At 32.5% G+C, this 27,379-nt stretch overlaps 2 protein-coding genes across 2 annotated transcripts in view; both read left to right on the top strand.

Moving 5' to 3' along the window:
* LOC133194758 (4-galactosyl-N-acetylglucosaminide 3-alpha-L-fucosyltransferase 9-like) overlaps positions 1-27,379 on the top strand; it is a 124,963-nt gene that overhangs the window by 10,249 nt on the left and 87,335 nt on the right. The window lies entirely within an intron of this gene.
* On the top strand, positions 249-26,892 carry LOC133195863 (uncharacterized). The gene is made up of 18 exons (XM_061331831.1): positions 249-331; positions 3,335-3,500; positions 6,993-7,140; positions 7,245-7,337; positions 9,693-9,723; positions 9,824-9,878; positions 10,262-11,137; positions 11,466-11,706; positions 12,602-12,786; positions 13,247-13,321; positions 15,452-15,502; positions 16,573-16,631; positions 21,731-21,746; positions 22,220-22,295; positions 22,443-23,296; positions 23,537-24,801; positions 25,970-26,025; positions 26,395-26,892. Exons 2-18 carry the CDS (start codon positions 3,381-3,383, stop codon positions 26,448-26,450), a joined length of 4,257 nt encoding a protein of 1,418 aa, XP_061187815.1. The 5' UTR covers positions 249-331; positions 3,335-3,380; the 3' UTR covers positions 26,451-26,892.

Genomic DNA, 27,379 nt, shown 5'->3' with positions numbered 1-27,379 from the left:
AACAAAGCATACTCGTTTTGGAGACTGGAAGTTTGAGATTCTAGCTACACGTTTGTTTGTTGTTATTGTTTTATTTTATTGTTTTTTTTTTTTTAATTTACCATTTTCAGATATAACATCATTAGGCGAGAGTCCGGGGAAATTTTTTCCTTATTTTAGGTTCTTCATTTATTTCAACTTCCGGGTCATATTGGGATTCCCCTCATCTATCCTGGTAACAAAGTGACTGAAAGTCATGAAAATGAAAATAAAACTAATGTAGGGTGGATCTTTTGCCAAGAACACAGTAAACTGAAAGTTTCTATTCAACTTTATTATACTTCGGTATAAGGTAAGCATTTTTGAATGATTGCTCCACTATAATTTAACCCCGAGGAAATCTAACATCTGCACATGTGTCAGATTGTTACATAACATACAAGCCAAAATACATGTCATGTATTCTACAACAGATGGTGTTAAACTGTAAATAGAATTTATGATGCTGATAAAAAGGCTTCCGGATTGAATGTTAACACCATACATCCATATTTTGCTTCTATTTTCATAAATTCAATAAGGTTTGGGAACAGGCAAAAAATCTTAATCATATTCCCTGTCCTTGCGCTGTTGTATATTAAAGGTGCTTGGACACAGATTTGAAGTTAATATTTCCTCAAATTTTCTGTATAATTTCATGACTTATATGTTGCTATAGCATTTCATACTAAAATACAGCTAAACTTCGAAATCTCGAACACGGATATCTCGAATACCCCGGATATGTCAAAGTAAGGCCACGGTCCCCGACAAAATTTGCTTTATAAATGATTAAAATAAACCCCTCTATGTCGAATGTCTAATACCCCGGTTATCTCGAAGTAAAATTGTGTACCCATTCATTAAAATCACATGCGTTATCTCGAAGTCAGGATAATTTCCCGCTCCGATGATCAAGTCCATTGGGTAAACTGAGCGCTTTATTGATAACAGCCACCTGTGTGTCTCGCACGGGTTACCTGTCTTATTGTGATCAACAGATAATAGCGCGATAATTATACGAGGTGTATGTATGGCTTAACTTGATTTTAATTTTCCAAGCCAAAGGTTGTGTGTATTAGTCTTTTGCATACGCGTGGATGACACGTTAATTGTTTTGTGGCTGGGGTATGTTTATCTTAATAATCGCTATATTTATGCTATGTGTAATATGCGCGCTTGCATAGTTTATGCATATGAAAGCGAAAATTATAAACATCAAAGTGAAACAAAATTCTGTAATTTAATGCAATTAGAATTTATTTTTCTTATATAAGCGTGCAGAATTTACAATCTTTAGTACACACCAACATATGAGCGAGTGTTGCAGTGAAAACGTGCGTTAGTGCCCTGTGATTCAGTGTTGTTATGTAGTTAAACAAAATTGCGTGTTTCTTCTTGTGCATTTGATTATATTATGGTAAAATCTTTTCTTTTAATTGATTATACACGTATGAACATGTTTTTCCAATTAAAAAAAATGTATATTTCGTTTGCGTTATTCTGACAGCGACCGGTTTTAAATTTACAATGCATAGACGATATCCGGTTATGCGTACATGGGAAACGATGCTAGCGGTTGACTTGCCAGGTTATTAAAAGGATTATACAACTGTGCATATTATACAAAGTATTGTTTTGTGAATTAAAAAGAGGACTAAAAATCTTTTTAATGCTAAATACATGTACATGTATATTAAAGAAAACATATACAGAATTTCAAACAAGAAGGAATTTGACATGTTTCTACTATTAAGTGCATGTTCACTGCACGAAGTTTATTTGAAGTTCATTAGAATTATAACCTTCGATATGTCGAACCCCTGGATATCTCGAAGTTCATCAACGGTCCCGTCAACTTCGAGATAACGAAGTTTAACTGTATAATAAAAATCTTATTTCATCTCGAAGTTATTAAAACTTCGAATTTCAGGACGTGTTGGATTGACACATCCTTGCTCTTTCACATATTTTAATTTTATTCTTAATACTTAAGAAAAGTGGCAATTTTGTTGTGTATTAATGAAAAATATTAAAACTATAACCCAGAAAATTCAGAGTAGAAATGTTCGAAAGCAAACCCCACTCACAGTATTGCAAGTTCGTGCTCAGTGGTGTGTGCAGAGTTTAACAATTGAACACACCCGATGAATCGTATACATTAACAATAACAGAGCTCGTGCCCTGTTTACAGAAACAGTTTACGTTTCACGGGACGGTGTGTTCAATTTGTTAAACTCTGTACACATCACAGAGCACGGACTGACAATACTGGTGAGTTGGTTTTGCTTTCGAACATTTCTACTCTGAATTTTCTGGATTATAGATGTAATATTTTTCAAAAAATTGCTTCTTTTCTTAAATATTAAGGATAAAGTTAAAATTTGTGTAAGTGCAAAGATGTGTTAATCAAACGCTTCCCGGAATTCTTAGTTCCAAAATAAATATAATAAATATATTAGGGCGAATGAGATATATATATGGCGATCGAGATATAGGGCGAACGTTACAAGAATAATGGCGAATGGACCCTGAGCGAACGGACTCAAAATTTGTTGACCTTCCTGTGACCTTTGTGTATTCCATAATTTAGAATCAATACTTATTTTTGTAATATGTATGACAACAGTATTTTGCATTGTTTATAGAGATATCAAAAACCAGGTTCCAAACGGGGTCTTAGTCTATCTTATCTCTTTTCATAGTATTTATTGAATTATTTGAACTGAAACATGAACATGATGAATGTAGAAAATTGTTTGGTAAAATATATTTATAAGGCCATTCCAAGTTTTTCCTCTGTTTCGCGTCCACCCATCTTTCAAAAACCTACTTACCTATTTACAAAAACACACAAGCTAAAATTTAGAACACAAACTTTATAGTCAGAAAAAATGACATCATTCAAAGAAATTGATTTTATTAATCTCTTTTTCTTATAGAGAGATATATTCCTTTGCAAAATCAACGTAATAGATGCTTGATATATACCTAAAATGACAGATTTCAGACAAATATAGAAAGAAATTGATAGAATTCAAAGATTTTGACCAAATGTATAAATTTCAGAACTCCTGATTTTGTTTGTTTTTTCTGCTTTGGGGTCTCAAAACCAAGGTGCACATGGACGCTAAACATAGAAAAAACTTGGAATGGCCTATGAAATAAGTAAATTTGTTCTTGATGTAGGGTTTGTATTTATTGAACATTTTAATTGAAACTTGAATGTGGTAAATACTTTAAGTAGTCTCTGTAAATCTTCAGAAAAGATTGATTCATTTCACTCATCTTCTTACTATAACAATCTTACTTACAGAGAAAAAAGAAAAAAAGACTGATAGATTGTGAAACAGAAGTTAGTGATGAAGAAAATACGCTTATCTGACACTGACCTTGAACTCTTTGAACTGGAGATCTCTCCAGGGGATTATACATTCTTCACCAGACACAAAGAGGCTTTCAGGTGTATGTGGAAAGAACAGGTTAGATTTCATAATGATTCAGACAAGCATAAGCACCCCCCCCCCCCCCCCCCCCCAAAAAAAAGTTGCAAAATTGCTAGAGATGTATATAGAAATAGTGAAACTGCAATAATTATAAAAATTTATGAAATGATACTGCAATGAAAAGGCAGCATTTATAAATATCTATTTATGCTTTTAAGCTCACCTCGATGAATTGGAAATGAGCTTATCCTATACCCCTGGTGTTAGCATAAGCATTGGCATCCTAGTTAAAGTTTCAGGAGAAAGTAATTATTAGCCCTACCTAGACCAAACTTGGACAAATGATGTATCTAGAGATGCTCACTAGCAGACTTCATTGGATGTTGGATCTGACTTACATTTTCTGGTTGAGTGACCAGATGAGGTTTTAGAGAAGGTCAATTCCTAATATGCAAAAAGTAACTAGTCCTTTGGTGACCAAATTTCCATAGATGATGCATTCAGAGTTGCAAACTACCAGACTTGCTTCAGATGCTGGATCTGACCTACATTTATTGAAGCAGATTCATTAAAAAAAACTATTAACCCTACCTTGACCAACCTTGCATGGATGATGCATCTAGGTGTGTACACTACAGACTTGCTTCAGATGCTGGATCTGTCCTACATTTTCCAGGTGAATGAACAGGTTAAAGTTTTAGAACTGGCTCATTCCCAAGTAACCATAAGCTCTATTGTGACTAAACTTGCATTTATAGTGCATGTTATGAGGGATGCACACTACATGTAGTAGATATGCTTTGGAAGGTGGATCTGACCTACATTTAAAGGGTTATTGTGCAGTTGAAGTTTTTGGAGCTGGTCTATTTTCAAGACTTAGTATTAATATGTATAGATCCTACTTGGACCAAACTTGTCTAGCTGTTGTATCTATAGGATGCATTTTTAGCTCTTCTGAGCCAAAGGCTCAAAGAGCTAATGCTATGGCCATTTGTGCGGTGTGCGGTGTGCGTAAACTTTTTAGAATATGGGCCATAACTCAAGAACCCCTTGGCCAATTATTGTCAAATTTGTCACAGGGTATCCTTGGCCCAAGGGCTCCCTTTTATACTAAAACTGGGGTTGTGACCCTTTAACAAGGGGAGATAATTAGGAAAATAGAAACAAAAGTACTGGTTGCTAAAAAATCTTCTTCTCAAGAACCACTGGGCAGATTATCACCAAACTTACACAAAAGGATGAGGATATGTTGTAGATTAAAATTTGCACGGGGATTTACCCTGGGGCAAAGGGCGTGGTCTCAAGGTCACTTCAAAGTTGACCAAAAATTACATTTTATTAAAATGTTGATATTTTGCTTACTATAAGGACTAGGATCATCAAATCTTGTCAGTTGGTGCATCTAAGGACCTCATATCATGTTGACTCAAAAGTAGGTCACGGTGACCTACTTTTTAAATTTTGCGGCCATTCTTTTTCAAAATGATTTAGAGGCATATTTTGAACAATTTAAGGCCTATGATCATCAAACTTTGTCAGTTGATGCATCTTGGGTCCTCAAAGTACGTCAACTAAAAAGTAGGTCACCTTGACCTACTTTTTGAATTTTATGGCTAATCTTTTTTAAAACAATTAAGGTCATTAATTCGAATACGGGAAGGCTTAGAATCATTAAATCTTGTAAGATGATGCATCTTGGGGCCATAAAACATATTTATTAAAAAGTAGGTCACAGTGACCTACTTTTTGAACTTTGCAGGCATTCGATTTCAAAGCATTTTAGAGGCATAATTTGGACATTTTAAGTCCTATGATCATAAAACTTTGTAAGTTGATGCATCTTGGGTCCTCAAAAAAGGTCAACTGAAAAGTAGGTCACCGTGACCTACTTTTCAATTTATATGACTATAATTAAATATTTCAGGTACTAATTGGCTTAGAATCATCAAACTTTGTCAGTTGATGCATCTTGGGTCTTCGGAGTAGGTCGACTAAAAAGTAGGTCACAGTGACCTACTTTTGAAAATTTATGGCGTTAATTAAATATTTCGTGTACTAATTGGCTTAGAATCATCAAACTTTGTCAGTTGATGCATCTTGGGTCTTCGGAGTAGGTCGACTAAAAAGTAGGTCACCGTGACCTACTTTTGAAAATTTATGGCGTTAATTAAATATTTCGGATACTAATTGGCTTAGAATCATCAAACTTTGTCAGTTGATGCATCTTGGGTCTTCGGAGTAGGTCGACTAAAAAGTAGGTCACAGTGACCTACTTTTGAAAATTTATGGCGTTAATTAAATATTTCAGGTACTAATTGGCTTAGAATCATCAAACTTTGTCAGTTGATGCATCTTGGGTCTTCAGAGTAGATGGACTAAAAAGTAGGTCACTGTGACCTACTTTTGAAAATTTATGGCTTTAATTAAATATTTCGGGTACTAATTGGCTTAGAATCATCAAACTTTGTCAGTTGATGCGTCATGGGTCTTCGGAGTAGGTAGACTAAAAAGTAGGTCACCGTGACCTACTTTCGGAAAATTTATGGCTTTAATAAAATATTTCGGGTACTAATTGGCTTAGAATTATAAAACTTTGTCAGTTTAGGTGTCATGGGTCCTCGGAGTACAACAACTGAAAAGTAGGTCACCGTGACCTACTTTTGAAAATTTATGGCTTTAATCAAATATTTCGGGTACTAATTGGCTTAGAATCATTAAACTTTGTCAGTTGATGCGTCTTGGGTCCTCGGAGTACAACAACTGAAAAGTAGGTCACGGTGACCTACTTTTGAAATTTTATGGCTGTATTTAATATTTTCAGGAATTATTTGGCTTAGAATCGTCAAAATTTGTCAGTTGATGCATCTTGGGTCTTCGGAGTAGGTTGACTGAAAAGTAGGTCACTGTGACCTACTTTTGAAAATTTATGGCTGTAATTAAATATTTTGGGTACTTATTGGCTAGAATCATCAACTTTTGTCAGTCGATGTATCTTTGGTCCTCGGAGTACAGCAACTGAAAAGTAGGTCACGGTGACCTACTTTTGAAAATTTGTGGCTTTAATTAAATATTACAGGTACTAATTGGCTTAGAATCATCAAACTTTGTCAGTTGATGCATCTTGGGTCCTTGGAGTAAAACAATTGAAAAGTAGGTCACTTTGACCTACTTATAAAATTTTATGATTATAATTTTAAAAAATATTTTAGGTATTAATTGGCTTAGAATCATCAAACTTAGTTGATGGGTCCTCAGAGAATGACAAGTGATAAGTAGGTCACCATGACCAACTCTCAGGTACTAATTGGCTTAGAATCATCTTGGGTTCTCAGAGTGTGAATTGGAATTTCAAGGGTTTATGTAAATATAAAGGATACTTTGAGGCTTCAAATAGAAGTGATAGGTTGTACAGTTTATCAGAAGAGCGATTCAAGGCCCATGGGCCTCTTGTTGTTTGGTGTGAGACTCAGTCTTACTTATAAATAAGTAATGTCTTTGATTAATCTTTGATTATCTATGTTTCTACAGGGGTTGTCCTTCTGGAAAAAGTTTATCATAACATTTAGAAGCTTCACCAATCGACACGGAGCTATAAGAGAAATATCCAATAATTCTGCAAAGTTTGAAGACTTCATCGACCAAGCATTTATTTTTGTTCATGAAAACTTTGTGGAGGGTAAGGATGTATTGCTAATTATTTTATTTACATTTTTTCAAATTTTTAAAGTACTGGTATATAAACTGATAATTTAACTTCAGTTATATCTTGATTGTTTGTAGGAAGGGAGGGGAAAGCGAAGAGCTTCATTGATGATGTAGCAAAATTAGCCCAGAATCGAGACAGGTTTAAAGATCTGGACTCCAAATCTTTTGGTAAATTAGTGTTGTGTGTTTCAAAATATCTGCTATTAAGAGATTTTTCATGGAAGCAGTTAGGGGATTACAGTATTAGGGACCTGCTGTATTATGTTGTGTGTTTATGATTTTAATTGAAATCCTGAATTTTTTATGAGGAATGCTTTTTATAGTCAATATTTTCTGGAAGTTCAAGGTATGTAGGCTGCAGTAATTTATTTTTTGGGTTGAGGAAAAATGAAATAAATTAATACATGCATTAATTTGGACCAAATAGAGTTCTGCACTAAAAGTCATGAAATAAAACCCTTTCTTTGCACAGTGTATAAATAGAAAAAATAGCAACTTCTGTTCTTAATGATGCCAGGAGAAAATTTTACAATATTGCATCATATATATACAGTCAAACCTTGTTATCTTGAATTTGATGGGACCGAGAAAAAACTTCGAGATATCCGAGGATTCGAGATATAGAGGGTAAAATATTATAAAGAATAAGTGGTTAGAACTTCCAAATCACTTCGACATATCCATGGTATTTGAGATATCAGTGTTCAAGATATCGAAGTTTAACTGTATAATGCTCCTAAATATAAACATTCTTGCTGCTTCTTTTACTGATTGTATATCAGTCTTCAGAAAGGTCAAATGACTTTCCAGTTTTCTAATTGCTGCTCACTGGTTGTTTTTTTTTTTCAATTTAAATATAAAAAGGCAGCTTGCATTGTTACTAAGTACTACAAAAAGTGGTTTGATTAAAAATAAGCATTTATTTTTTGATCTACTACTAAAAGAAGGAGCTATACTGTTACAGTAAAACTCATTGACTACAAACACGGTTATAGTGAATTTACAGACAGTGAAGTTTTTTGCAATCCTGTCAAAATTCTTAACGATTCCTTGTAAAATTTTACGATATAACAAACTCGGATATAACAAAGTTACGGATATAGCGAACTGATTTTGTGTCCCGTAGAAGTTCAAAATAACAAAATTTACATCTTTTATAGCAAATTTACAAAGATCTCAATTTTTATGCCCCTGCCATAAAATGGTTGGGCGTAATATAGTGTTTCTCTGTTAGTGTTAACCATCATTCTGTCATTTTTTCATTCAGTCATCATTGACTCTCCATTCATTATCTCGGCAACAATAGCACACATTCAACTCAAATTTGACATATGGATACCTCATAGGAAAAAGCAGGTCAAATCTGTATTTCGTCATGGTCCAATGATTTTTGACAGAGTAATCCCTTGAATTTGGAAAAAAATAAGAAATTTTCAGTTTCCGTGCTCTAACTTTTGTAGGGATGTATGTATAAGATTGAAACTGCATGTGCAGGTATTTTACCAGAAAGTACAGTTCAAGTTTGAATTTGGTCATGGTCCGATGACTTTTTGACAGAGTTATCTCTCGTGAACTTAGAAAAAAGTAAGAAATTTTCAGTTTCTGCTCTCTTACTTTTGTAGGGATGTATGTATAAGGTTGAAATTGCATGTGCAGGTATTTTACCAGAAAATAAGGGCCAAGTTTGAATTTGGTCTTGGTCCAATGATTTTTGACAGTTACTCCCCTTGAACTTGGAAAAGATTTAAAAATTAATCTTTATCTCGGCTACAAATGTGCAATTTAAAATTTGCAATTTGAAATTTTGGCTGCCTGTGGGGGCATTTGTGGCGTTATGACAAATCTAGTTACAATTGAACTGACATTAATTTTGTAAGTATTTATATTTGAAATGCAATTCATCCAAGAACTTCAGAACTCCAAGATAAATTTTGTATTTTAAATTTCCCTGAATACATTTTGTAGTCATACTTGAATGCAAAAATCTATATTGCAAATTCACTTTGAATACTTTAAGGAATTTGTTATATGGATATAACAAATTACGGATATTGTGAGGTAAATTTCCAGGTCCTCAGAACTTTGCTATAACTGAGTTTTACTCATGTTAATGTAGATGTTCATATATGAACATTGAATTCTTTATCTTTAGTTTGTGATTTAAAAATTAATACAACCATATAATTTTCACAAAATTATGGCTATATGAATGGTAACTTACAAAAGCAAGTAATCATTTTTTTTCTCTTATAGTAAATTAACAGCCTATGTGCCTTTAAGATTTAAATGTTTTATGATATTCTTATAGCATTGCCTAATTCAGGAATGTTGTTTACTTAACATAAATTTATTCTCAAGCAATATTGTTTGAAGGGAGTATATAATAACAACTGATTAATATTTGTGAATGGGTGCATATTTGTAACATCCTATACTCCCATTTTGGTGCCCTTATAACAAAATCATTTTTAAACACTTAGTACAGTTGCATAATTATGAAAACTTATTTTTTCTCAATTTTAGCCAAGGACCCATTTTACATGAGAGACACAAGGTAACACAAAGAAAATTTTTAAACAGCTTTGAAAATAAAAAAAAAAAAGAATTTCTGTGAGGCAGAGCTGTTGAAATTGTTTTTAACAATTTTATTTTAGGGACCTATTTAGACGATTCTTTGGTCCACCAGATCAGAAGGCATCATATTTAAAGGTCAGTCCTCAGAAAGTCAGAATTGGTTTTTATTTGGTATACTCAATATTTTCTGCAGTATACTGTCAAACCTCATTATCTCAAACTCAACGATGCCAAGAAAAAAAAACATATATATATATATATCCTAGTATGATTCAAGACATTGAAGTTGCATGTAAAATACATAAAGAAAAAGGAGTTGGGACTACCAAATTACTTTAACATTATATCCATGGTGAGATATTGATGTTCGAGATACTGAAGTTTAGCTGTATATGCAGATGTAATGTGCAATATATGAAAAATATCTGATTCTTTTTTCATTATAAGGAAAATAGAGGGTTGGGAAGTAACAGTCAACAAGATTTTACGTGTCTCTATGTTTTGGTCTTTACTTGTAGGTGTATGTAGTTAGCCCAATATATTTACGATTTGGAGGATCAGTATGTCGGTGTCTGAGACGTTGGCTAGATGCTCCCTCCATGGAAGAGGGGGATGAATCATATTGGATACCTCCTGAAAACCTAACTTATGGTAAAGAAAAGCCTCGGAGCACTGTGGTTATGTGCAAACCTTGTCTGGATGACTGTAGTACAAAATATTTCCGAGAAAAATTAACTGGCAAAAGAAATGGGCCAATCTTTATAGACTATTGGACACTAGGAGACCCACGTTTTAATGACGAAAATAATCCTTTGTATGCCCCATTGTCCAATGAGTTTTCAGATTGGAGAGATTCTCTTTCTGTGGAGAAGTTCCGTGACTTTTTGCATTATGCCAAATTCAAATATGGCACGGAATCCAACAAATGCCAGGAATGCTTGGACTTGAGCAGGAAGAGAGAGGACCCAATGGACAGTATTTCTGTGGCAGACTGCAGGTCCGAGGGTCAGAAAAAGAAAAAACGCAAAAAGAAGAGCAAGGTTAAACCTACAACTGACAACATGGATAATGATATTGATGACCTTGTAGCACACATAGAGGGAGGAAAACAACTAGACCAAATGCCAGTTTCCACATTTGCTGGGGCTAAAGTTCCAGACACTGTTATACCCATTAAAAAAGATGATGATAAGTTTCAAAACAAACTTGTAAGTAATAAAAAGAAAAAAATCTATGCTGAAAGAACCAAGATTATGGAGGGGTTTAAGTCTGACATACTGCAAGCTAATGATGACCTACCAAGGAACAGTCGCTTAGAAAATTTTAACGTGGTGCGTACTCAAGATGATGTAACAGGATCGAGCGAGCTGACAATATCCATCAAAGCTATCAAGGTATGGTAAAGTGTTTTTGCATTATGCATTACAGACATTTATTTCAGATTTTAAAATAATTTGCATAAACTTTAAAGTAAACTTCAGTGAAAGAAATTGAAAGAACTCTTATAGATTTTTGTGTGTGTAACTCTCTAGAAAAAATTAGGTACATGTATGATTTCTCTTCAAGCTTCATACAATTATAATAGTTTTTTACTTATGTCCAAACATTATTATTACGAATTTTTTTTTTCATTTCATTGTTGAATTTTTAAGCTGTCATATTTAAATTCCAGTTATTGTGCATGATGCTGTTTGCCTTTTTTAATGAAGTTGTCTCTGTTAGGGTGAAGAGGGCAGATCACCCCGGCCAAAGATGACAAGATACCAGAATTCCTATCCGTTGACAGGGCAGATGATCCGTAGTCATCTGGAAAATCTCCCCGAGAGGTTGGAGTGGTATGAAGGGGATTGCTGGTGTGCCTGTGTATTGAACTACTCGATAGAGGAAAAAGAGAACCCTACAGACTTCACTATCAAAGTTTCGGGACCAGATGAGGACACAACCAAGAGAACCATGTTTAAATGTAAATTATATCTCGACTCTTACCATTAAAAAGTTTTAAAGTCTTAGGATAATTTGCTTACTGTATGTGTACATAAATTGGCTTATTCAAAATTTAGCGCAATCACTGGGTATGGAGTTATTTTCAAAATCTTGAATTAGCGCTATACATGTTCATGCCATATATTTTACTTATAAATGATTTCTCAGCGGTATTCATGAATTAGGGCATCATTGTCAATGCGGCTAAAATATGAAGCCGACTTTTTTAAGTACATATACAGTATTTCCAGGTTAAATAGAACAAAGGCGAATTGTTTCTGTTCTGCTGTATTTGTTTTCCTTTACCCAAACTTTGGCTGTTAGCATAAAATAACAGAGAGAAAAACTCCTATCACCAAAATATAGGCCATGGTCATACTTAAATGTCAAAGGTCAATTGCTTCAGTTCTGGGTGGGAAAAATTCCTAAAAATTAAAACTGGTTACGTTTATTGGATAATGTGTTAAATATATTGAAGATTCATGGTGACTAAATATACAGTCAAACCTTGTTTCCTCGAACTCGATTGGACCGAGGAAAGACTTCAAGATATCCAAGGATTCGAGATATCGGGTAAAATACTTAAAGAATAAGGGGTTGGGACTTCCAAATCACTTTGACATATCCATGGTATTCGAGATATCAGTGTTCGAGATATCGAAGTTCATTGTATATTCAAAATGAGATAATTTTCTCTCAATTTTATGCATTTTGATGTCATGAATTGCATCATTACTTTCATTTCATAAAAAAAAAAACTTTTTCCAGAATTTGCCAATATTTTGTATTTTATTTTTTGGAAAAAATCAAAACATCTGATCAAAGCATAAGTATATATTGACAGAACTGTTAGAGTTTTTATATCATTTCTTCAGTATTGTTTTATGTGGGGCGGAGGAAGAGCAGACCCTGCCCAGGCTGGGTGATGGAGGATGATGATGTGGTGGCCTGTATCCTCCCTGATGACTGTCCTGACCAGGAGGGACTGACCATTAGTATCATCAAAGGATTTCACTTCATGGACCGACTCAGCAATGATGAAAAAATGACTATGATTAAGGCAAGTATTCATACATTTTTTAGTTTTTAAATGAAATATGACGATAAGGAACAGTGATCATGCTTAAAAGTATTGAAACGATGCAAATTGTAAGTAGATCAACAGGGACCACTTAAAACAGAGATGGGATCAGGTGCCATGGAAGAGTAAGCATCCCATGTCAACAGTTCAGACCCACTGTGAGCTCATTGTCATGAAGCATCCCCTAGCAAATAGCTTGGCATGACAAACTTAGCAAATGAATCTTAAAACAATATGTGCCATTTTTGTGTTTAAAAAAAGCCATTGATTTACATGTACAATCTGGTCATGAGTTCCAAATAATTAGCTTTTGTTAGCATTTATACATTCAGTTGGGGTTATATTAAATATCATCATATGATGATGAAGAAAATATTTCAGATAAGCTTGTATTGGTGAACCTTTTGTCACATAATGATTACTTATCTAATGCCAACAGACTGAAGAGGCAGAAAAGCCAGCAGAAAAAGTTTTAATGACAGTAAGAGGAAAAAATCTGGAAAAACTTATTCAGGTAAGTTCAACATGCACATGTACTAAAGATCCATTAAAATGAGTGTTGTTAGCTGACATGAACCCAAGGCTCAAGTAAGTTTTATCTGATCGAAAGTTTTTCTGTTATCAATCCATCTATTCTTCTCTCCATTAACATTTCACGTTTTTGACTTCTTTGCAGAACCACTAGGGCTGGGATGATATAACATTTTTTTATATCGATACGTACCACAATATTTAAGCCACTAAGTTATACATCATGATATTTTAAATTGGTTATAAAATCTAATTTTTGTATTGAAATGAACAAAACATTTCTTCACAAATAAGAATAATGTATTCATAGAAGCTATATAAATATATATATTGTAAAACAAAATTGTTTCACACAATTGAAATATTGATTTGAATTTATGTTAAATATTATGTATTTCACGTTAATTTTTATATTTAGCATATCTTAGCATGTCTTATATATGAAACCCAAAATGATAAGTAAACAAGAAAAAAGAAGTCAGAATTGGGTTTTTTTGGCGATATTTCGATATTTCTACATATGTATCAATATAAGTATCATCCTAACACAGAATTGATATTATTGATATAACTGTATATCGTCCCAGCGGTCCAATTTCAATAAATAAATAAGAAGAAAAGTTCTTAGAACCAAGTTTTTGTTTAAAAAAAAGTTGTTTTCCAACCCCCAATTGGCCCCTGTGGTAGAGGACTCAACAAAGCTTATGCCATTGAAAAATCTATTATGAGATAATGATCATAAATTGTACTCTGCTTAGTCTGTGTGATTTTAGTTTAAATATAAAGGAGTATTACAGTAACTCAGTTTAATCAGTTATCTTATATACAGTGAAATATAAAATGAAAACAATGATGATTTATGAAGCAACAGTGAGAATGCATTGTATTTGAATTACAACAGCTCATACATTAACTATTTTTGTCTTACACTCTACACATGTACTGTCATTTTTGAAATATTGAGAAAAATTCATGAAATAAGACAAACAGTAAATGTTAAACACAGTTGTTATCCCTGAATAGTGATATTGTTAATATTATATAATTATTTGACAAACAAAGAGGCAATGCAGCATTGACTGAAAATTACTACAGTAATCGATTTTATCATTTTGAAAAAAAAAGGGGAATAAGTAAATTTTCTCTTTTACCAGTAACTGAAGTGTTTCATTTTTGATAAGATTATCATTTTAAATATAATCTTTTATTTACAAATGATTAAAATCTTTGCATACACTAATAGTAAGTAGAATTTAAATTAATAAAATCAAAAAAGAAGATTCCGTTGGTAATTCTGTGCAGAACGCTTACATGTATGTGAAAAAGAGAGATAAGACATGGTACAGCTAAGTTTTAAAAAATCCTGCTTCATAAATGTTGAAATTTGTGGGATGAGAAACTTGAGATTAATTTTTTAAGAGCTAAAAAAGTTTATTCTGCATAACACATCATTTTAGTGAATGGCAATTTAACGATTTTATCCTATGTTCAGCATTTATAATTAGAGTAATTAATTTTCAGCAATTAGGGATAGCTGTCTTAATTTAGTTGAACAATAAACTGTATACAGGATTATTTTCACTCTATCTTATTTTTTGCCCTTTCACAAATGCAAACAGTGTTGACCCATTTTAAATTTGCGCAGACAGAGTTGTGCTTAAAGAGACAATGGTTTTTATTGAATTTGCCCTGATTAAATGCAACAAGGACAAAAGGGTCGAAAATGAAAATGTAATTGAAATTTATTGATCATGTTGATATGATCAATCTATCAGACTGAATGCAGATTTTCAAAATACATAGTAAAGGAAAAATATCAAGGGTATTACAACTACATTATGTCCACCTTTTAAAAATTTTAAACATCTCAGAGCTCTGTTTCCATGAGAAATATTGTAAAACTGTGCTTGTATCTTCATAAAGCTTGCTTCTTTCACAGTGTCAAAACATTAACTAACTTTTCTATGCAATTAGATCTACAACAGAAAATTACTGTTAAGTTTCCATGGTATCTGAAGAAGACTTGTATCGGATTAGCACAGTTATATTAAAATGATTAATTAACATTATTGAATTAGTATGCTCACAAGATGTTTTTTGTATTTTTAAACAGGATGAACTAGGAAAAAATGTATTGAAGTGTATATTGGATGCTTATGGCAATGTAAGTGATTGTTGTTTTGTTTTAATTTTTTTTATAATAAAAAAATTTCCTCTCTTCCTATGTTTGTAGACTTATTAAAATAATTTATGCCCCTGTAATCAAAGAGGGCTTATAGATTTTTATTTGTCAGTCTGTCTAGCTGTCTGTTTTCAAAAACTTTAACTTTGCCCATAACAGAGTTTGATCTATGAAAAATTTGGCCATAACTTCTGATTGTTTAGTGCTAGGGCTTTCATATTTCACTTGTGTATTCCTTGTGACAAGACTTTTCTTTTGGTATATTTTTGACCTTTTGACTCTGACCTACTTTTCAAATCTAACCTTGACCATAATTTCTAAGAGGTTGGTGCAAGGGCTTCCATATTACACATGTATATTCCTTCCTTAGGTACCAGTATTTTTGACCTCTTGACCTTGTAGTTTGACTTGCATTTGAGAAACTTTAACCTTGTTAATTATGCTGTCATAGGAGGGCATCAGTGTTTTACAAACATGTCTTCTTTCTTTTGTTTAAAAAAAAATTTCCTGTTTGTCAAAATTACCAACTAGTACCGAGTTATTTCACTATAATCTTTATTCATTCTATAGTGGTGTTACTCTGTCAATCTGTATGTCTGTAAATTCAAGGTAAAGGTAGGGCTTCCATCACTGTACAGCTTCTAAACCAGCTTTTACACATGTTGCATCTGTAGATAATAAATGAGATGCATGCTTTGATTGTGTCCCAGAAACCAATATCAAAATTTGTAAATTTGTAAAGTAAAACTCAGTGTCTAAAAGAAATCACCAGACACTTGAATAAAGAGTAATATTTTGTCCCTTTTGATGGAATATTAATTTCCCCCTCTCCTCCATTGGCTTAATTGATAGGATCCAATAAAAGCAACCTTAGTTCTTCACATGCCTTTCAATTTATATTAAAATATTTAGTGTAAACTTAGAACATCAGATGAAAGTAGTATTTCCAAGAAAATAATCAAATAAAATTAGGACCCCCTCTTGCTAAAGAGAAAGTATGTTATAGTATTCTTTGATAGTTTAAAAACTCTCATTAAAACTTGCTTTTACAGAATGCTATTAATGGAAACACTGGTGGAACCATTAATTTGAATGCACCAGTTTTAGATAAGTATGTATATTTAAAAAAAAAATGTGATATACAAAAATTAATTTTTCTAAGCAAGAAGTTCAATTCTTGCCCATAGTCAGTATATGCATTCACATGACGAAGATTTTAACATCAATTCTCTGTAAGGACCAAAAATGCTTGGCCACGCACTATCATGGAATTTTATTTTATCACTATAATACTAGAGAGTGCCCTATATAAAGACTATTGGTGGGTAAATTTTGGATAGTACCTCCTTGGTTTCCATAGCAACGACTTTGAAATATTTTGTTATGGCAAAACTGACCTGATTGTCATCACCATGTAAAATAAATCCGTGCTTCCTTAATGTAGGAAAGTTATCAACATAATATGGGTTTCATTTTATAGCTAAGTAATTAAAGTTTCTGTGCATCTAAATTTTATTCAATTTAACCCAAGGTTTTTAATATGATACAGATCAATTTACATGAATTTGTCATAAAAATTAATACAAAGGTGCCTATTTCTTGATATGCATATTAATTTTTGCAGGCAATTAAAACTTAGAAAAAGATCTTTTAAGTAAGATCGAGCTTAGATCTAAAAGATGCAAAAAGATTTGAGGTGGGGAAATCAGTTAAAAGTCATATTCCAATCCCCTCAAATTATAACTTTTCCTAAAAATTAACCTAGAGTTATTTCCCTTTGCTGACTCTTTTGCACTGAAGACAAAAAATTAAACTGGTGTTATTTCCCTTTGTTGATTCTCCTGTATTGAAGTCTAAAGTAGTTTATAACAACATGTGGCAAAAACAGACGCCAGGAAAATAAACATGAAACAATAACAGAAAAATGATGTGTTTTTCAACTTTTTAAAATGGAATTCAGGTGTGAATGACAAAGTAAGTCATCAAATGAAGGAGACACTGCTTTCTCAGCATTCAACTTGATAATGATGTACAGGTCTTTATTAATAATAGATTTTTTAAAGCCAAATTCACTTTGCGAAATATTGAAATTTTATGAAGTCTGACTTGCATTCCCATCATGTGGGATCCCATGTACTCTAAAACTCATGAGAAAAATGCAAGATGCAATTGGAGGAAAACAACAAGCAGAAGATACGGCAGTCAGTGGGAATGGTTAGAACAACCCTAGGCACAGGTATAAATTTGAATTTTTTCAAATATTCATTTTGTATAAAAACTACATGTAAGAAGCTTTTTCAATTAAATTGACATAATTTTTAAATTAAGTATTTTTTTTTTTATATAATAGACTTAATTGGTCTATATTCAAAGATCACCATGTTAGCAGGACATTCCAGATATATATCTTATTAATATATTTGCATTATAGGAATTTTTGCTTGCTTCAGAAAGCAACTTACTTTGGCATTAATCAAAAATATACACAAGGCAATATAAAAAACATATATATTTTTGGTAACGTTGTACACAGTGGCGGATCCAGGAATCTTGAAAAGGGAGAGGGACCAGTTTGGTGTTGGGGTAGGGGCTCAAGGCCACACCAAAACATTGATTTATTAAATCTGATGATATATTTTGGACACGAAAGGGGGGGGTTATGCTGGGCCCCCCTCTAAATCCGCCAGTGGTACAGTTTAAAATCTGATTTGGCCAAAAAAGTAGCAGTGGTAGGTGGTGGGTAAAAATTAGAGATGGTCGACTTAACTGAAACACATAAAAAAATTTTTAGCCTAAAAAGAAGTCATAATTCATATTCACTGTAAAAGAACAAAACATATTTAACTGCAGCTATAAATACACACTAATAAGATATAAATATAATATACCCATGTAAATGTATGTATTCATGATTGACAATAAGAATGAATTTCTTTAATTTGAAAAAAAAAATATTTTAAACATATTTTAAATGTACTGGTGCCTCGAAAAGAAAAAAAAGAAGATGAAAAGATACATAGAGAAATAATTTTCAGTAAAAAGCAGGTGATTTTTTTTTTACAATTGTCTGGATATGGAATTTTCATTTTTTAATGCAAACTTCAACAATGAATTTATCAAATCTTTTATAAAAGTCATGATTTTGACAGATTCTGGGGGTGTAGTAATTATGAAAAGAAATACAAATTGGTTGTTGATTATACTTCTATGTATTGTTACATTTTAGGATTGTGACACAGGAGCATCACTTATGAAAGGTTGCACTCAAATAGTACAACGATGAAGGATATATGAGCAACTGTAAGTACACTATAATTTAATTAAATCAATTTTCTTTTTTCGCATGATGTATGTTTTATTAAACTTTTTTAAGATAATCTTAATTCACATGCAAATTTATGGTGGGTATAATTTACAAATATTCATTCAAAACTTGTTTAGGAATGTTTCCCTTGTGAGTACAAGTTCATACACTGAATATGTATAAAATTTATTTAATATGCAATATATATATGAAATAGTGTTGATGACTTGTATGAATATCCCTAATGCATATGATTTATACAAGAAAATTGCATAGGCCTACATGTATAAAATAACTACAAATATAAATATCCCATATTCAGTAATGATCGATATAGTTGCAAATGCTTGGGAAATAACTGATTAAAGAGAACCTTTATTCTTGTGTTTTTATCATCTTTATTTCAACACAAAGTCTATATACCAGAAGCAGGAGGCAGTTACAAAATTGACTAATGGAGACAGAAACCTGGCAAATGACCGTGAGAACTGACCATCGGACAGTAACTTAACTGAACAATATTCTTTTGGAGAAGATTCTGTTAGAACATGGGGACAGCTTTTGGAGTAGATGATGGTAAATTGTTTCAGTTACTTTTATCTTGCAATTGGCTACACTGAAAATACTGTATATGTACATAAATTGGCGTATTCAAAATTTAGTGCAATCACTGGGTATGGAGTGGTTGGCATAATCATGAATTAGCGCTACAAACGTCTGCGCCATGTATTATATTTATTGCGGTATTCATTAATTAGCAAATTGTTGTCTGCGTTAAAGGCGATAAAATATGAAGAACAGGTGCTTGGGGATGGGACCCCCTCCCCCGTGTTCCGTACCCCAAGGGTTCTCCCCGACTTTTTTCAAATAAAATATATTTCTTTGACACATTCACAAAGTATTACAATTGAAAAATCCAAAATATAATCTAAAACTAACCTTTTATAAAAATTCATACTCTATGATACTAAAAGTTCTCTTTTAGTATCCGAGAATATAAATTTTTATAAAAGGTTAGTTTTTAGGTTATATTTTGGATTTTTCAGTTGTAATACTTTGTGAATGTGTCAAAGAAATATATTTATATAAAAAAAGTCGGGGAGAACCCTTGGGGTATGGAACACAGGGGAGGGGGGGGGGTCCCATCCCCAAGCACCTTTGATAGGAAGCCTGCTTTTTCAAGTACACATACAGGATTTTTGATGCAATTTATTTCAAGGTGTAAATACTAACTACTAACTTAGTATTATATACATTTTAATAAAAATAGATATGCTTATATACTTGTATTTGTTATCACATGAAAAATGTAGTAATATTAAACAATTGCTTTTTTAATTAAAGTATACATGTATGTTTTTTATTCCAGGGGAAAAGATGAAGATGATTACTTCAAATATCACTTTTCAAACCCATTTAAAATTCTTCTTGACTGGTCAGACACAACACCATATAATGGTCAACCTCTGATGTAAAGAGAAATCATGGAAACATCAAGCCTAGCTGTGTCTATTAATTGTCTACAAAATTGCTATATAGCAGCTTTTTTGTACATTTTGTTTATCTCTAAATACACATTTTGGATAATGTTTAGATTTAGATTCTTGCTTGATTAATAATTTGAAAAAAATAAAACTTTTTAAAAGTAACGATAAAATTATACATATACACATGAATATGTGTATGTTTTCTGGTTGTAAGACTATACATTAATGTTTTATTTTTAATGGGGTGTTAATTTATGGTCAGTCTAAATAATTCTAAATTTCTTTAACCAAATAAAATTGATATCTAAAGATTTGCATCTGGGAACAAGCAATATTTAAATGGAGGAAATTAACATCAGCTTATCAAAGTTCAAACCTGCTAAATTAATATCTACCTACCTATGCATGAAAGAGTAATAATTTATTATTTATTTATTATTTTTTGGTTGAAAAGTATCATTAGAGTTTTTATCCATTATCTTTTTCCATTTTTTATCTAGTATTTGAAAATGTTGTTTACTGAAATAAGTTCCAGTGAAAAGTTGAATAGCTAATTTTCTTTAGATTTTGAGTTATCTGCCCTTTGTAAAGGATCATAGAGAAACAATAATAATTCATTTAATTTTGTTTTATCTTATTTAATATCTTTAATAATATTTACTAATCATTCCGTTTGTCTTATCTATTCGTGAGAAAAATGTTTGGAAAAGAAATTTTGTAAAACAACCAGTGTCTAGTAACATTTTGAACAAAATATTATTTGGCAAAATGCCAAATTTCGATGTTAAAAATACCAAAAACGAAAAAAATCCCCACTCTATTTTTCATAAAAGTTAACAAATATTATTATGGTGTTTCTAAAATTTCAGGTGATTTTTTCTTGAATTGCCTGCATTTCTTGAAAGACTTATTGAAATATAGGGTAAAAACCACCATTTTCAAAATGTAAGAATTTGGTCATCTTTGAGCCATCAGTTGAAGAATTTGCAGTGACTTGTAGAATTTTTTTTTATTGTGTTATAAAGTGCTTCATTTGTTCTATTCATATAATGTATGAATTATCTCAAAATAATAAAGATGATTAAACCACATGAAATCAAGTATATAGCGTTTTTATGCTTGAATTGAGAGTAAATGGGGCAAAAATCTATATTAGCTCGTTACCATGGCAACCAAGGTAGTAACCTTAATTTTGAATGTTGATTATGTCATAATGTATGGGCATTAATCACCTGAGAAAGTTTCATGAAAATCGCTCATGGTGTGTGCCACAGCCCTACAGTAAAATTTTGGTCCTTACAGAAAATGGATGTTAAATTGTATTTCTTTACATAATGTTAGTACATGTTTTTATGCTTGATAGGAATTTTTCAATTAAACCTACAGAAAAATATGTAACATGTTTTGATTTTTTTTCAGGTATGGGAAAGAACAGGTAAGGCTAATCATGTTTAAATACAAGAGATTATTATTATTATTATTTTTTTGGGGGGGGGGGGGGGGGCAAAACATAAACCTTCACCTAGCCTGATTTTCCATACAAACAGATCGTGTGACTAGGGAATCTTATTTAACATTTGTAATAGAAGAGACTTTGTATTTAAGATGTGTTGAACCAGGTTTGGAAATTTAATTGTGAAATTACTTGATTTAAAATACTTGAAAAGATTTTTTCCACAAAAGAATAAGAATGAAGGATTCACAATTTAATGCAGTTTTGAACTTATATATAAGAATGCAACTTTAAATTTGGCATTAAAATTAAAATGTAATATTATGCATGTTTAAATATATTATTGCAATGTACATAATCTACCTGATCAAGACTTGGGCTAGAAATGCTGCCAAATGAAAACATATACAGTAATCTGGATTACATTGGGACATAAGGGAGCTTTATTTTTACAGGAACAACCAGTATGGAATCAAATACAAAAGGATCCAGAGAAATTTGAACTCTTCTTCATGGTTTCTAAGAGAACTGGTATGCCATTTTTAAAATCGCAAATGTATTGGAAGGTTTGAATGAAGCTATTACTGTCTAAAATAAATAACAGATTTTATTTTAATATTCAGTGGAAGAAGAAAATAGCTGATGTTGATACAATTTTGTAATTTTATTTTAAAACAGAAATCGAGCTCCTAAAGAGAGGATTTACAACCCTCGACTACTCCTATTTTGAGAAAGACCCTGTGAATAAATACATGCCATGGGAAAGGGTGTTCTGTCTTAGATGTAAAAAGAACAGGAGAATTTGTCCATGTGGACCTTTCAGAAAATTTATTGAATTAGAGCCCACAAAAATGGAACCAGTAAGTGTAACAAAAAGGGATGATCTGGATTTGAAGCTTGGAACTAACATGAAGAAACCCATTCTTCAAGATCTACTAAATAAAGAGTTTGAAAACCATGCTTCTCTTAAAGAGAAGGAAAGACAAAGATTTCAGCAATTAAAGGCTAATTTACAAAGTGTGCCAGAGGATGATGAGAAGGCTAAAGAGGAAATGAGAGATTTTATTGTGACTGTCCTCAAGAGGAGGAAAACAGATGGGGAACTTAGCCCTCAGAAGGAGGATAAAGAGAGGCCCAAGAGGGTGCTTTTATTTGGAAGTGGATTAAGCACAGATGGGGTTACTAGGGTAAGTCAAGTAAAACGAATGGATGAGGATGTGAAGAAATATGAAACACAGAAAATTAACAATGCAAACAATAAGAAGGATAGAGCATGTAGAACTGATGGTAATGAGAAAAGTAGAATTAGAGAAGGCAGGAATACAGGAGCTGTAAGTAAACTAGAGCCGAAACTGAATATCAATGGAACAGGAGAAAAACAGAAAGGAAATGTGGTTCAAATGGCAGTTAGACAAAAGGAAGTACAAGAGAAAAAAGCTGATGATAAAAATGCAAAATATAAAGAAAAGAGCCCAAAAGTTGAAGCAGTTGGACTGGAGAACATTGATAATGAGGATGAGAATGAGGATTGGGTAAGTATTTCAATTCTGTTTTGTGGTTAATTTATCAAAGGATTGATTGGTTAAACTGGGCTCAATTGTTCCAATGTGATTAAGTTGTTTTGATTGAAACTCTTTTTGATAATCCACAGGTTTTTCTTTTAAACCATTGATAATTTAGCAAGAAAAGCTTGCTTTGCTTTTCTTTTCTTTTCTCTTTTTTTGGGGGGAGGTGAGGAAAAGTGAGGGAATTATAAATTGTTTCATTTGCAGACAAGCACAGATGAAGAATCCAGTGATGAGAAAAAAGAAGACGTTCAACCTTTAGAGACAAAGTCAAAAGAACAAAACATTCTGGATGACTCGGATGATTGCTTAACGACACAAGCTGTAGAGAAGGAAAATGATAAACAGACAACTTCTGCAGAAGAAGGAGAGATGAAATCAATGGAGCAGTCACCCATACCAGGACCTGAAGTTGAAGTTAATAGGGATGACATTGAAAGAAGTAAAAATGAACCTTCTTTGCTAGAAGAGGAGAAAGATCAAATAAGGAAAAGCAAGGATGATGAAAATGAGCAGGTTGTTTTGAAAGACCAAGGATCCAAATTAAATGAAAAGGGTCAGATGGATACTGAAGTGGATAAGGAACCAGTCATTACACATGAGAATCAATCAGATAATCCAGAAGAAGAAGAATCACTTACATTAAAAGAAGAAGGAAAGCCAACAAGTCTAGAACAGGAGGAAGTGATTGTAAATAATCAAGAGGACCAGGGAACCAAGTTAAATGGAGAGGGTCAGATGGATACTGAAGTGGATAAGGAACCAGTCATTACAGATGTAAATCAGTCAGCTAATCCAGAAGAGGAAGAATCACTTATAAAAGAAGAAGGAAAGCCAACAAGTCTAGAACAGGAGGAAGTGATTGTAAATAATCAGGAGGACGAGGGAACCAAGTTAAATGGAGAGGGTCAGATGGGTATTGGAGTAGAAAGAGGACCAGTCATTACAGATGAAAAGCAGTCAGCTAATCCAGAAGAAGGAGAATCACTTATAAAAGAGGAAGGAAAGCCAACAAGTCTAAAACAGGATGAAGTGATTGTAAATAATCAAAATAACTCTTTTCTGACAAAAGAAAGTCATTCATCCACAACAGATCAAGATAGATCAACTAACACAGTAGAAAAAGAAGCAGTTGCAGCAGATCAGGAAAAGTCAGTGATAACAGAAGATCTATCTGCAGAAGATAAAGGCACACAAACCACTGCTGAAAAAAACGGCTCCTTTGAGGAAAATGTGGACAAATCCATTACTTCATTGATGGAACAAAATTCTACCCAAACAGACCAGGACAGAAAGACGCAAGATGAGTTTATCAATCAGCGTGAAATATTAACCAATAAAATAGATGAAGAGTCCTCTACAACAGAACCAATTATTGAGAAGAAAGAGAAAATAGTGGGTGTAATACTTAAGTGTTGCTCATTTTGCAACACAGAAGAACCAGCCCCCAAAACATACAAAAAATGCCTTAAGTAAGTCCTTATGTCACAGTGTCTGTATAGTAAGTGATAAAGAAAGTGTGTAGTATGGGCCTCATTTGAGCCCCTTTTCATATTCAAAAAGTTACTTAGGAAGCCAAAATTGTATCAATATCAAAAGTTATATTGATGAAAACAAGTAACATATAGTTCTTGTATCATGGATGTTAACATGGAATTTAAATCTTCAGTATTTCCTTAACAGCTGCAGGAAAAGGAGAGAATAATGTGATTTGAACCTTGACGTGTGTTTAGCTCACCTGGATAAAGTCAGGATGAGCTTAGTTAAACCTCCCGGTTTTGGGTTTTGGTATCAGGATTTCAGAGTTGAGTTATTTTTTTGAGCAGGTCCATGCTCAAGTGACTGTAACCTCGACCAAGCTTGTATGAATGATGCATATAGGAAGGCTTTCAACCAGTCATACTGTGGATACTTATCTGACCTATATCTTTCTGGATTTGTTACCAGTTTAAAGATTTTTGGAGTAGGTCCATTCACCTATAAATTTAAGCCCTACCTGGACTACTCTTGTACGGATGATATACATGTGACTAGGGACTATATGTTTTAAACTATATTCAGCTTAAGTGACCAGGTTAAAGCTTTTGAAGCAGGTCCATTTTGAAGTAACTTACCAGACTTGCATGGATAATGAGATGAATACTAAGCACCTTTGCTTGAGATACCTGCAAGTGATCACATGTATTTGTGGTTTATTGAAAGACCTATAGTAATGATCTTACATGTAACTAGTGGGTCTTTCTGAATATTCATTTGGAATAAGAGTTTGGCTTTCTTGTAGATGTGAACATCGTAATCTTTCTTTAGGCCTTATGTTTTATCTTTTATGGAGTAGTTCTCAGGAATAGTTTTATTAAACATAAATTTTCTTGATCCACAATGATTTTTAAGGTATGGCCCAAAAGCAAACTAAATTAAAAAAAATGATGTGGATGTGATAAGACATATTTATTTTGCCGTTAGTAAAACTCTTGTCTGTTTTAGACCTGACTAAACAAAACCAAAATTATTATTTCTTTCTTTTGAATTTGTTCAACGCTTAATAACAATAACTTTCTTCAATTTATTTTTAAATTCCAGATGACCTTTAAAGTATGTATATGTAAAATTGTTCTTTATTTCCATATTTTTATTCTTCAGATGCAAGCAAGAAGGAATTATTAGTGCTAGGTATTACTGTGGGAAAAAATGCCAAAGTAAGTAAATTCATACGAAAATGAATTGCCTCTTTTGAAGTGAAGTTCTGTATTGAACATTTTAAGAGGTTTCTTGAATATTCTTCAGCAAGTAAATATATTACATTTTAATTTGAAAGGTGCAGGTTTTAAGCTGTTCGGCTATTATTTACATTTGGTATTTCCTTTGGTGGTGACAGCATCTTAAACATTCTATATCACCTAAATTTCATAAAGTTATTTCTTAGTACCTTATGTGAATTTGTTAAAATCTACTGTTGCTAAAAATGAGTGAATGGGGCTGTATTTTATGGAGAGAAAAAAAAGTAATTTTGGCATTATTACCAGTCACTAGTACATGGTATACAACTTTCCTGTAAATATTTTCAGCATCAGATTGGAAATTACGTCATAAAGGAGAGCACAAAGAAAACCTACTGGACTGATTGGATGTTTTGTAGATTTTGCTATACCTGCTACAAGGCCTATCTCTAATTTAGAAATAATCTGATCATGGCGATTGTTTGCAGTGCATTTATGTTTTTAATTTTTCCATCATTTTCATTTGTTTTATTAAACTTAAATGTTTTTAGCATGTAATAGTAATGCCATTATAAGGTAAACTTTATAAATATTGACTGTTATGTTATGCAGTTTTATTTACGGTAAAGGATATGAAAATTTTTTAATACATCATTTTAGTTTCGCATGTGAATGTCTTTAGGTTAAAAGACAATTGTGTAGCTTACTCTGAACTCATTTTAATAATAATTATTATATCGGAAGGACTTGCTATTACAATGTACGTATCTTTGTTATTATGTTGAATTTATCTAACACTTATTTGATATTTTTCAGATTGTGTAAATTTAAGTAAGTTTATTGGTAAATTGTAATCGAGAAATACTTGTTTAATTGCATTTTGATTTGTTTTGTCTTTGTTGTAATTAAGAAATAAACAACAATGTTAAAAAGTTCTCTGGGAAATGAACTTGGTTGGTCACGTGATCAAATCCTGTGAAGCCCGAAGGGCTTCTCAGAAGATTTGATCACGTACCAACCAAGTTCATTTCCCAGTGAACTTTTTAACATTGTTGTTTATTACTTTTATTTACATTTGAGACGAATATTCGGAATAGAACTGCATTTATTACACGAACGGCCCGCCGTATTGCTATGTTGTGACGCGCAATGACCTAGAAGTTGTTTGGTCTTGAGAGTTCGCCTCGCTCCAACATTTGAATACTTACATTGATGTTTAGCAGTCCAGTTCAGGAAATATCTGTTCATAATGCAAAAACAATGATCGCTACTGGGAATTATCTTACTATTATTGTACGAGTTCTTTATATATAAAGTCAAAAGCGGTGCTATC

The sequence above is a fragment of the Saccostrea echinata genome, unplaced genomic scaffold (assembly GCF_033153115.1).
Source record: "Saccostrea echinata isolate AGI-Se365-2 ecotype Australia unplaced genomic scaffold, CSIRO_AGI_Sech_v1 ptg000029l, whole genome shotgun sequence".
NCBI lineage: Eukaryota > Metazoa > Mollusca > Bivalvia > Ostreida > Ostreidae > Saccostrea > Saccostrea echinata.
Note: the sequence above shows the minus strand (reverse complement) of the source record. Positions and strands in the feature narration are given on the sequence as shown.